Source organism: Platichthys flesus, chromosome 8 (genome assembly GCF_949316205.1).
Source record: "Platichthys flesus chromosome 8, fPlaFle2.1, whole genome shotgun sequence".
NCBI classification, from domain to species: domain Eukaryota; kingdom Metazoa; phylum Chordata; class Actinopteri; order Pleuronectiformes; family Pleuronectidae; genus Platichthys; species Platichthys flesus.
Genome location: NC_084952.1, coordinates 9,049,124 through 9,061,914, shown reverse-complemented (window position 1 = coordinate 9,061,914; position 12,791 = coordinate 9,049,124). Strand labels below are relative to the sequence as shown.

At 44.5% G+C, this 12,791-nt stretch overlaps 1 protein-coding gene and 1 long non-coding RNA gene across 5 annotated transcripts in view; both read right to left on the bottom strand.

Annotated features, from left to right (window-relative positions):
* LOC133958330 (uncharacterized) overlaps positions 1–12,791 on the bottom strand; it is an 80,287-nt gene that overhangs the window by 16,468 nt on the left and 51,028 nt on the right. For 2 of the 4 annotated variants that reach the window (XR_009921671.1, XR_009921672.1), the window contains exon 3: positions 4,694–4,763. The exons of the other annotated variants lie outside the window; for them this stretch is intronic. This is a non-coding gene — a long non-coding RNA (uncharacterized LOC133958330). The remainder of the gene's footprint in view (positions 1–4,693; positions 4,764–12,791) is intronic. 4 annotated transcript variants of the gene reach the window in all.
* Positions 6,766–12,246, bottom strand: zic6 (zic family member 6). The gene is made up of 2 exons (XM_062393060.1): positions 11,150–12,246; positions 6,766–9,331 (listed from the first exon to the last, which is right to left on the bottom strand). The coding sequence occupies exons 1-2, from the start codon at positions 12,105–12,107 to the stop codon at positions 8,727–8,729; spliced, it is 1,563 nt and encodes a 520-aa protein (XP_062249044.1). The 5' UTR covers positions 12,108–12,246; the 3' UTR covers positions 6,766–8,726.

The following is a 12,791-nucleotide window of genomic DNA, read 5'->3' as shown; positions in this document are numbered from 1 at the left end:
GAGATGGTAATGCCTTCACTCAGGGAATTCGGCAAACGCACGGCAGCACCTAGAAGGAGGCTGTGCACCTCAAATGGGACTAATAATAGAGCCTCCGTTCTCTTAACTCGCAATCTATATTATACGCTTCAAAAATGAGATCAACTATATGGGTCAGTGGGATTTCTGCGTGGAAAATAAAAAAGAGGAGAAACCAAAAGAAAACACGCTCTGCTGACAACAGATCTAAGGCAGGCAGCGGCTAATAAGAATATTATTTGGGCAGAGTAAGAGCTCAGAACTTTAATTAACAGAGCTGGTTTTAACTGATTGAAAGGGAATACATGTCCACGCTCGTGTGCGTGCCAGCCTAATTATTTTCAACTCCTTGATTGTCTAAATAGGCTTTATAAATAAAAGCACAAGTGACTTGAAATGTTCAAAGGAAATTATTTTAGAAATGGAAAAGATCAAAGAGCAGTCTTTCATAACTTCTGTGATCTGCCAGCGAGTATACATGGGGACTTCAGTCCTACACACTGATGCTGCTGCTGCTGCTTGAGCCTAGGTTTCATTTTAACTTGGGAGAAACCAGACACGGACACACACACACATAGAAACAAACACACGGACGCACACATGGACACACACCACCAACATATGGTTTTCTCAGAGACAATCAAAGACATTTATGAGCGTATATCTTCCCTCAGACTACTGACATGATATATGATATGATATGAACTGAGATGATATATAACCTGAGATGATTTATGATCTGAGATATGATAACTGATCTGAGATGATATATGATCTGACATATGATAACTGATCTGAGATGATATATGATATGGCACGACGGATGGATTTACAACTGTAAAGCCTGTTTCATTACAGAGCTGATTTACAAAATGTATTAGACAATTATGTCGGTGACGCCACGTTGCCTCTGGCGTCTTGTTCACATGTGTGTATTAGCAATATTCCACGCTGCCTCCTGATCTGTTGACGGTGTTTATTTCATGCAAGTGGCTGGTATCTTCATTTAATGTGTTGATAAAGCAAATAAATGTAAAATATATTTTTTAAATTGCATAAAAAAGGCACATTTAGTTACTTACACTGCAGCTGTGTGGTAATAAACTGGAGCAGGGGTGCAGCCTTTTTTTTCTTCCATTCTCTCGGGCTCCTTGGCATTATTCATGGGCCCTCAGACGTGGAATATTCTGAATTTAGTTAATTTACAGAGTATAGTTAATTATGTATTTCATAATAATAATAACAGAAGTCAAATACAGTACATGCATAGTTTTAAGGGATAAATGTATTCGTTATGCTAATGCACCTAAAGGTTCCAGATATTACAGAATTTAGACAAAAATGAATAGACTCTCTTAGTGTCTGCAGTGAAACTTTTCCAGTTATCAGATCTAGTTTGGGTATTGACCTGATATCCATCAAAGCAGCACAGAGATTCTGTGTTTTATAATCCTGAAGGCTTTGCATTTCCAAGGGAATTGTTCTTTTTGGGTTTCAGATTAGCGATTCAGAGACACACCCCAGTTCCACAGATGTGTTGCATAATTTGGTCAATTACATAACCAAAGGGATACAATGACTTCTGCAACAGCAGCCGTTGTGACGGATACTGGGGCAGAGCGCTAATTAACTCAGTATCCCACATTAAATATGGACTTGGAGAAACTACGAGAAACCCTCCGCTGTGGCATGGGAGACAGATTTTTGATCCCCTGTCTCTTCCAGATACCTAGAACACAGGATTATTCCCTGTGGCCCTGAAATAGATGCAGTCAGATCTGCCTTGTTGTACTTTTTGAAAGTCATCGGGAAGAACTTTGCGGCTATAAGTCACCAGTAATCCAGGCTAAATACTGATCCTGGGACAAAATCGCTATAGCAGTTTTTATTAACATGCTCTCACCCACACACACACACTCACTACCAAAGATACATGCACACACAGAGAGAACATCCCATTACCATATCATAGCATATGTCCAATACGAGGTTAGGCCGCCTTATTGATCATCAAAAAGATCAGAGGACAGTACGTCACTCTCTCTTTGCTGCTTTTCAATCCGTTACCTGGGCTCCTCAAAGCAGCAGAAGCAGCTAATCACTCTCTCTCTCATGCCCCTTGTGGCTCCTTTAGTCTGTGGCTGATGATAAACTACGTCCATCGATAGCCCTTTAACTACAGAGAGAGTTAAATGACACACTGGTCCGTTTGGATTGCTTTATTGACGCCGGTACACAAATAAAGCAGAAGTAGGTTACCCATTTCCTTGCGCTGCCGGCGTGCCACGAGCGTGCTGCTGTCTGTCTCGTGCACTTTGGGGTCAACACCGCACCAAATCACATTTGTCCTCTCCATTAATGTCACAGCCTTAAAGCAACATATCATCACAGTGCGGAGCTCGGTCGAACTGTAATTGAAAAGGCCCATGGGGAATTCCTGGGTTGTGTGTGTGAGTGTGAGTGTGGGCCCCCCCCCGTAGCCCCCGCCACCCTGCATCCATCATTGTAGAGTTGGGCCCTGGGGTGTTCTTGTAACGCTGAAGGTTAACAGTGAGATCGCCGTGAGTCCTCGCTCACGGCTTTCGTAAAAAATGTGGCCCCCGTGGACCTCCGGCACGGCTACAAGCACCGGGCAGAAAACTACATACAGCATCATGTCAAGTACATACATTCGTTTGACGGCAACATACCAAGGAGCGCAAGCTTGAGCACGTCAACACATCCGTGTTCAGTGAATGGATCCACTTCAATAGGGATGTGATCAGAAACAGAATCCTTCCGTCAGATGTGGAGTTCACAGGCTTGATTACCCGGCCGCCTTGCAATGCATACTGCAACAGATCAAATTAAACACTCGCGATTACTCTGCGCTTTGAAACAGCCTGGACCGTGATCAGTCTGATCCCTGTTTTAAGTTCAACCTCAAACGGCGGAGATTTGAGAAATCGTGCAAAAAGTATTCAAACGCCGTATCTCACAACAGAACTGAAAGGTTGCTAATGAAACGTGATGGTCTTGAGAGACAGCAAAGACAACAGGCACTCAGGGTCTCTTTGCACTGTTTTTGTCAAATCTAAGGCCTTGTGCTCTTTAGGTGTCGTGATCAAAGCCGGTTTTTATCATTTTCTAACAAACGCTTCAAATGCGTTCTGTAAAACGTGAATCATTAAGCCCGGGCTGTAAATTGTAACTGATCATTTCTCAACAACATGCTGTAAAACTGTTAGGAGGCACGGTCGAAGATAACGGCCTCAATTCCTGCTCCAACGTGTAGATTTAAGAATATTCATCTGGCTCTTCACATACATGAAAGCTATCAGCTGCCCTTGCCAGCTAGTGGAGGACATTAAGGCTCAGCCCGGTTGATCTCTGATGACAGAGGTCTGGAGGAGGGATTAGAAGCACAGGGACCAAAGTTATGGTCATTCCCTTAAAAGGGTGGCATTGCATCTCATAGGCCTGGAGCTTGCAGGATTTGAAAGATCTTCAAAGGTCCCCTCACCCCATACAACCTACTTTAACTCCCCAAAAACCTTGGAAGTATGAATTTTGAAAGATGTGGACTTTGACAAATATTATTTATTTTGCTTTTGCATCGTGACAGGCCCACGACAAATACTGCAGGCCTTATCTGAGAAACTTTTGCCTTCAGATGTTATTTATTCTGCACATGATATAATCATTGTCAGTCATGTGGTTACCTCCTGAGCTTACCAGCTCATAGGAGACCATTAAAGTCTGCACGGTATCTCAGAAACTGGCTCATCAGAAACTGTCAAAAATATCTGTTATGTAAGGCATGGATAATGAATGAAAAAAAGAAGACATCTTTTTATGAACCATCCACAGGGGCAAATTGCAATTCATCAAAAGACAAATATGCATTAGAGATGAGGATAGGCGGGGCATTTCTCTATCCTGCTGGATATCGGCTGTTCAGCGTTACTTGGGTTTTGGCAAATTCTGCAACAATAGTCGGCGAGCTGAGTGTTCCAGGGCTTACGTTGACAGGGGAGCGACTGTTGGTAAGAGTGAATGGGAGCCTGGTTTAATAAGCCCTGCTGGTACAGGCCGGACTACACAGAGAAATGCAGTGCAGATGAAGACAGGTGGGGGGGAAGAAATCCAACGGATCATTCTGGTTAAATCATGAGAGCACCGCGCTGCATGGGACCGCGTTCCTGTTCACCATTTAATGGTTTGTAAACACACCAAACATGTGCATATAATTACAACGATTGCATTGTCTTACATAAGAGCCCTGCTTCTGATGGTGTGTTTTAAAAGCTTATTAATTGTCAGGCTGTCAAATTAACACGGGCTTAGACATGAAACAGATTGCATTACTAGTGTTCCGCTGAAAGAAACGAGTGACAAGAGGTACATGTTCATTTCACTGCACGGTTTTATCTTATTGAGAGTCGTATTATACAGTGTTCAATCTTTTGCTTTGAAAATCAATCCGTCTTCATTGTTACAAATGGCCTCATAAGGCATTGCTGGAATCGATGGCGCCGGGGTTACCAAAGCCCCTCTGTTGCTACCATTCTCCAACATGGAAAGCATTCATATACATCCAGGTTTACAATGAGGGGCAGTGGACAGAAGACAGCGGCTATTTGAGTCCAGGTCCATGCGTGTCTGGAGGAGAATCTGGCACAGCAAACCTACTTACCATGGGACTACACTGGCAGAGATCAGGTGATCATCACGACGGGGCCAGAGTGGGTGATGATAGCCAGGAGCTGTAGGGATAGAAGTAGATGAGATAGAGAAACAAAAGGACCTGGTAAAAAAAGGGGGGCAGGGGGTGGATGAAAAAAGAAAGCGAGCTGGGGAGGAACAGCCCCACTGGTCTGACCTGGGGAAATTTGGGGGTAAAAAGCCAGCGACACAATTAAAATCCCACTTGGTCAGTGGGAGTCGACGCTGACACAGCCTCGCCTCCCGGAGTCCAGCGCGTCAACCTTACTGGGAGAAGTATGGGAGGTGCACAGTGCAAGTTACGCAAGATGTCATACATGGTTATGATGATGCATAAAACCAAAGACCCGGTGTGACAAAGCAGCCCACCCCCTGGTACACAGCTGGGGCTCAACCCCAGCATGGCATAACAGCGACCCGGGGGGAGGCTGAGCTGGCAATTCACTGGATCCCAAGGTGACATGGATGTATTTACATTAGGCTTTTGTGTACTCGCTAACATGCCCCGTCCAAAATGGTGCCTGTGCTTGTTGCTAGGCAGAGAGCGCCAGAGTAAAGATGGCGGCGGACAAGTGGCAAACTGGGAAGCGGAGGGCTAATCAGTTGTGATTACCGGGGGGGAAGGGTGTGGCAGGGTTCAACGGTGATGGAATATTACCACAGCTTGGTCAGAGTACACGACAAGACGGTTACACGCTGTGGTTGGACAAATTCAGCGTTTCGGTCGTTCCTTTGGCTTTTTACACATCCTCGCAAAAATGGAATGGGGAAAAAAATGTTTTCTAAACGCAGCCCGATAATAACGTTTGATTGCCTCCATTGTGTTTTACAGAAAGATTTCTTTTTAGGAACAGGGCTGAAAGGACAGAATTTGAGAGTTTAGATGTGGTAAGTTGAGTTCGGGATGAGATTTGGAATGAAACGGAATATTTTGAGATTGCTTTGAAAAAAACATTGATACCACAGTGGCTCCAAAAGCATTTGATGCAAGGTATCGATAAGGTTGCAAACACAGAAGAAAGCGATCTAATGAATTTCAGTCATGGCATCATTAAAGTGCACAGATCAAAGCCCGAACAATTCACCTGAATTTACTGGAAGAAAGAAACACTACACAGCTGAAACATCTGACATCAACCAAGTTAAATTACCCATCTTGGACCTCCTGATACTACTTACCACTAAATGTTCACGGAAATTAGTGTCTCTAACAATCTGATACAGCAGCGCACTTTACAGGTACACCCTCACCACTCATTAGGGAACAAATAAGTAAAAATGAAAACAGTTTAAACTACACGAGCGATACAGTTCGAGCCAGCCGTTGTCAGAATTGAAACCAAGGTACCGAATCTTTCACTTGATTTTCAGTAAGATGCCAAACGGAGGAGATCAACATGAAAATTAACTGCTGAACTCAGGAGGGATTTGCAAAAATGCCTCATCCAAAATATCTGAATCTCCCAGAAGACGCGTACCCATGAGGATCATGTGAAACACAGATTAAGCAGCAAAAAACAAGTTTATCAGAGCTTTGCACCATCTCGAGAACAATTACACGGACGGCACATAAAACATAGTCGCTACACTTTCAATGCTTCACTTAGAAATGTGAAAGAGTTGATAAAGTGTTTGTATTTTCGTGATAAATGGCGACAAAACTAAAATAATTCAAGCGGCTTTGTAAAACTGTTATCACGTAAAAACAAAGCGTTCTCCATTTTTGCAGATCTAATGTATTAGTACGTTTTGAGGGATATCGTCTGGTCCAACATATATATTTTAATGGCTGTCCAGAGAACTGTCCCTCCATCAAACCTTTAATCTGAAACAAATTAACAGCCTTATCACCGCTGGTCCGCTGGCATACATTTCAAAGACATGTAAAATTAGTGAACCTTTGGCCTGATCTCCTTTTGATATGGCGAAGAAATTTGATATATATATAATGACAGACATCATTTGCATGTTTAATGGTATAAAATGCTGACCCATACAGACAGGTACAAAGTGTAAAGCTCTGCTAAAGGGAGTGGAACAGAGGTTTCCACCCCCCCATTACCTTATTCATCATAATTGTGACCTCCACGATAATGAAGCTGCTGCTGTGAACTTCCCTGAGCGGGATGAGGACAGATATTCGCTGTTTACATATTTTTAAATGCCTCATTAACTGCGCTCCAACCTGGTCACCGTGTTTCCTTTGAAGCAATGCAAACTAAGAATGACCATAATAACTCACTGCAGATGAGTTTAGCCTTTGCACCAGGCTAAGTGGAGGAACTGAAATCCAGCTCTGCCCGAGACAAGAGGCCGGCTTCACAAAGAAATGTCCTCAGTCCACTTCTCTGCAATAATGAGACACTTGTCGAAATATACAGAATGAGAAATTACAAAAAAAACAGAGAGACATCAGCAAGTATGTCATCAAAAGGTGACTCTGGTAAATGAAGCAAGCATTTCAGTATTATCGCTGTGTGCATCTAAATAAAGAAAACCAACAGGAGTTTTTAAAGTTTTTCCAAATGATTTTGAAATTTTTTTCAAAAGAAATATAACTACGCATCGATCTCAGACAAGTGTTGTGCTTCTAACGGAGAAATCAAGCAATTATATTAATTCTTACTTAAGGTGAGGAGCTAAATTAAACACTTCACATGCTAATTCCAAAATGATGAGTTTGTAATAGAAATCACTTTAATAATCATGTGAATAATAACGGACTGTTGAGTTATTATTTAGACAATACAGTATTTTTGAGGGATAATTTGGTCACACTTTGCAGATTTCTGACTTGGAGGAAGTGATGGAAAGTGAAAATGTGCTAAATAAAACATAGCAAATTATAAGATAACATCTGCAGAGGAAATGGAGGAGCAAAAAATTCCTAACTACAAGGATATTGATAAAAAGCAGAAGTAATTGCGCGTGATCTTGCGGCACATAGGTTACACCTGCAGCCCCCCCCCCACCAAAAAAAAACTAAAACCCTCCGCGCTTATGGCGCAGGGAGGAACCAAAAACAAGAGAGGACCTTTGTTGTCACCATCACATTTTTAAGAGATTACGAATATTGAGAAATATGAATCTACCAACATGGCGTATACTGGCAACTGGAATTATATAACTTGAAGAAATAAATAAAGGAGAAAGGTTTGAAAGTTCACTATAAAATGCATTGATTGCTTTTAACCACACAGGCTTGATCAAAGAGAATATAGACACTTTAATAAAATATAGAATACATAATTAATTTTACAGTAGGCTTATGTACAGTTGGACTGTATGCTAATGAATGGATTTTAACACTGGTTTATGCTCTTACTTTGCACGGGATTGGGAAATATACATATAATACAACAAGAATGTTTAATGAAAGGAGGCATTAAGTGGAATTTATATCAAATAAAAAACCCACTGAGCCTCGCAGTATTTTTAATTACAGACAATATCACACGTCAGGCCCAGGACGCCGGACTCCTTAGTGTAACGAGAGGAAAGAGCTTCCCCGTGTTTATTTCAGATTTCCACACACATAAAGACATGAGTAATGTTTCTATACTTCCCCACGTACAGTACAGCTAGTTTACATTCAACAGAGAGCCCCACACTCAGGGTTACATTCAGCAACACGTCTCCCATTCCACCTCCCAGTATAAGTCCAGGCAGGTTTTTCCGTTAAACCGTTTATACATTTTTTCAAGATAGATTTAATACTTAATGCAACACAGCGAACAATTACGCACGTTGTAAAAGTTCCTATAAGCCACTGTTTGGGGGGGGGGGGGTGTAAGCTATAGGGCGCAAGCCACAGTCCAACCAGACAGGCCTCACGACAACAAGTAAAGCTCGCCACATTTCAATATGATGACCCAGGACGTGTCACAGGATATTTGATACAACGGTCACACAGGTACAGAGGGACAGGGACACAGCTGGGACGGTCAGGTTGTAACATGGATTCAGAAAGAGTGTGGTTCGTCCGCATGGGTCCCGACCGGGGCTCAGAGAGACGGGATGTTGTTGCACTGCTTTGCCGGGAAGGAGTCCACGCCGCTGTGACATGTGTACCATCCATTGACAATACTCTTCTGGAAGGGAGAGGTGGAGGGGAAAGTCCTGGGGTTCTGCGCGAAAGTGTGCGCCGTCTGTCCGCAGGGGTACTGGGAGGACTGGGACCTGTAGCCGCCCCTCTGCAGCAGCAGAGGCTCCAGCAGGGGCTGTGACCTGTGCGCGGAGTAGTCAAAACTGCTGTCAAACGTGTGATGGAAACGTGACCTCGGGGTCGACTGGTCTCGACTCTCCGGGGACATGGGGACGTCTTGGGTGGAGGATGGGGGGTGACAGGGGCTGATCTGCGCTCCGTCCTGGACGCGGGTGGACTCGGCCTCCGCGTCACCGGGACTCGCGTCCTCGCCTTTGGCCTTGATGGAGTGGAGCTTCATGTGCTTGCGCAGGGAGCTCGGGTGGGTGTAGCACTTGTCGCAGCCCGTGACCTTGCAAATGTAGGGCTTGTCGCTGGAGTGCACGTGAGAGTGCTTCTTTCGGTCGCTGCTGTTCGCAAACCTCCGGCTGCAGCCCTCGAACTCACATTTAAAAGGTTTTTCACCTAAACGTGCAAAGAGAGAAATGACGACGGGTTACGGATATGCTCACAGGCCCGTGCAAGGCTCTCCATGTTCTTATAGCAGGCTTGTGTCAGCCCCGTGACACTGTTGAGTAACAATGCATGACAAAATTACACTACATCCCCCAAATAATGCACATGCATGCTTCACTGCACTCTGTAAAATAACCGCTTCATCTCCATCGTTCAATCTGTGACTCTGCAAACACAGAGCAGGCTTCATCAGGCCGCATAAGCCATTTCTAAAACTGTTTAAAACACTACATCTTGCATTAAATTGTTATTTTTGTGCAAAATAAAAGTACGACTCATTCAAACACTGAGTTCGGATGAGTTGCTGAAACTTTGCTGCAGCTCTGATCGCAACAAGTGACTATCTGAATACTGAACCAACGAGGCTGCAGCCACAGCTGAACATTCATCGAGATTATGATGAAGCTGCCACAACAAATGCAAAGATTTGTTTAAATGCAGTTGACCTGCAAGAAGTGAATTATGACAATCACGATGCAAATTGATCTTCTGGCACAAACACGCACAAAAACTGCCTACAGCTGCGCGTCTTTTCCTCTAACACACACACACACTCGATCAGTAAAAGCGTGGCACATAAATAAAACTTTAAGAGTGTCGATTAAATCATCTCTTACGGGCCTGCGTGTTAATGGGTGACAATGTTCCAGAATAAATAAAAAAAAAAACGTTAATAAATGTTTCTTCTGACATAAATGATGTCTAATTAACACACTACGCATGTGCAGTTGTGAAATAACATGTCATTAATTGTTCCTTCTCCGTCTCTGTTCTCGCTGAATTCATTAGTAAAACAATTTACACCACGAGCAAATGGTGGCGCCTGATGAATACCATTTTATCGTGCAGGCCTTTTTATTTCTGAGGACCACTCACTTCATTTGATAATTAGAGTTTTAATTTCATTGTGTGTAAGGCAGCAGGAGAGATCAGTGTTATCCTCTGAAACCTTTGAGGTGTGTGAAAAACTAAGAAGAAGACACAGTAAATAAATATGATCAGCTTATTAACTTATATCAGTGTTGCACAGAGGGGAGGGCTAAATCAAATCACAATCTTATGCCATATTATGAAATGACTGCTTCCTGACAAGAAGGCTAACAGGCTATGATAAGATATGATAAGGCCATAAATAAATTACCCCCCATGGAATGTGACTCATTTTTATTTACACTGATACTTGTTTCCCTTGGCTGACTCCGGCCAACACATTTGTATTTCTTTCCTACCACAGGCCCACATCAGTGTGCTGTGCGCTCTGCTGCAGTGCCGCTGAGCACATGCAGGGGATGAGTCCCTGGGAGGCACATGCAGCGTAACGGCTACGTCACAGCTCTCCGGTGTCCCGGGATTTATTTAATAATTTCCCTGAATGAAGTGGGAGAGGCACCCAAACCTCCAGGCCTGCTCACTGAGGTGGCTCCCTACTCTGCTGCTCAGCTGTTGTTCCTGCTCGAAACCTCACAATGCGTTTCTCTCCTGCAAAACCAGATAAATGACAGAGAGCAGGGGAGGCAGCATTTATCATAATACAGATAAAAAAGAGAAGGCGTATAAAACCAGCGCCATGCAATTATAATATTAATAATTTTGCTCCAATATAAGAATGATTTATTTAATTAAAAATAAAATAAAATAAAACACTCTGCTAGGCTAGTGCAATATTAATGAAAGCGTTAAAATGCTGACCACATTAGAACAAGTTGTTATTATCATTGCAGTGTTGTTAGTTATTATTTGTTATTATAATGATGATGATTAACTGACCTGTGTGGGTCCTCTTGTGGATCTTTAAATTCTCTGATCTTGCAAACACTTTCTCGCAGCCGTGAAAGGGGCACGGGAAGGGCTTTTCCCCTGTGTGCACTCTGACGTGGTTCACCAGCTTGTATTTGGCTTTGAAAGGCTTCCTGTCCCGCGCACAGTTCTCCCACTGACACACGTACTCGGCGTGCTCGGGTCCTCCGACGTGCTCCACTGTCACATGGGTGACAAGTTCATACATGGTCCCGTAGGCTCTGGAGCAAGGCAGCTTCCCGGCCCCCTCATGGCCGTCACTCCACTTGCACACCAGCTCGTGCTTCACTGTTTGCTTGGAGCACCTGAGGAACGCGTCGCCTCCTCCATGCTGGATCGCCATGTTCAGGGGCTTGTACAGACCCAGGAACTGGCTGACGAGCTGCTGCTGCTGGCTGCTTCCCTTGGGGCTGATGCCTTGCCCATAGGGATGAGTCCGGGTGAGGAGGTCGCCAGGTAGACCCAGCATCATCTGGCTGCCGAGGTCTCGAGACGCGTCCGTGGAGGCGTGGGCCTGCTCCTGGTAAAAAAAAGCATGGCTCCTGTTGTCTCTGCAGCCATGGAAGTCGCGATACCTTCCAATCCCGCCATGTTGGTTAGATCTTGATGCCAGTTGATCAGTGACGGGTGGCATGCCGGGTCCAGAAAAATTGGCTCCAATGAGAATGCCCCGAGGGCTGTGCTCTAACCGGTGGCTGGGGTATCCAGAGTCTGAAAAAGTGGGCACCGAATGGTCAACATATGCACTGGACCTCGTCTCGGGGTAGTCTCGCAAATTGTGCGAGGGGCAGAGTTTTAAGGAACTGCCAGTGGGGTGTCCCATGCGCTCCCCTGCCAAAGGTGGCAGCACCACGCTGGGTTCAGTATTGCTCTCCCCGGGGTTGACGCAGGAGAGAGGGCAGCCACCAAACCTCTGAAGGCTTGACATGTTATGTTGTGAGTGTGGCGATGAGTTTGCAAAATCGACCAAATTCAGGAGACACCTAGAAGTGCTCTCTCCATTTCCCCCCCTTGTTGTAAGCTACATCATCTGCATGTGAAATTCTTGGCCGTGAACTTCGCAGAAGAAGGAACCAGACTCGGTTTCGTTAAAGTTGATGTGAGTCCCATGCCGTTCACTTTGCCCTCTTGATTTGTGGCAATAACCGTGGTAGTAAAAATGCTTCGAAACAGGCCATGGTGCAATATAAAAGCACAGCAGGCAAACCTGCTTTTAAAAGGGGAGCTTTGGGATTGGTTGGAATGCGCTGTGATTGACAGGCGCTGGGTTTGTTTTAAAAGGGACACGCAGGCGTTCACCGCACGACTCCGTTTTCAAATATCGCAGAGAAAATGCTTTGAAACGTGCCGCGATGGTCCCAAATATCGCTGCCTCTTTAACTCCAGGCGCCTGCTCGCGAGTCCCCGTCTCCAAAACCTCTGAAAAATGCGCACGTTAATGCGTAAAATGGCACTAATCACCTGCTGCAAGTCCGGGGATTCAAATGCAGACACGAGCAAAATACGAGACAATCACGGCCCCGTCCACCGTCTTTTGATTTCAGGGGACATCTCGCCAAAGCAAATGTCCCACTCATGCCCTGCAAGAATAATAGAGAGACTGGTCACTGCG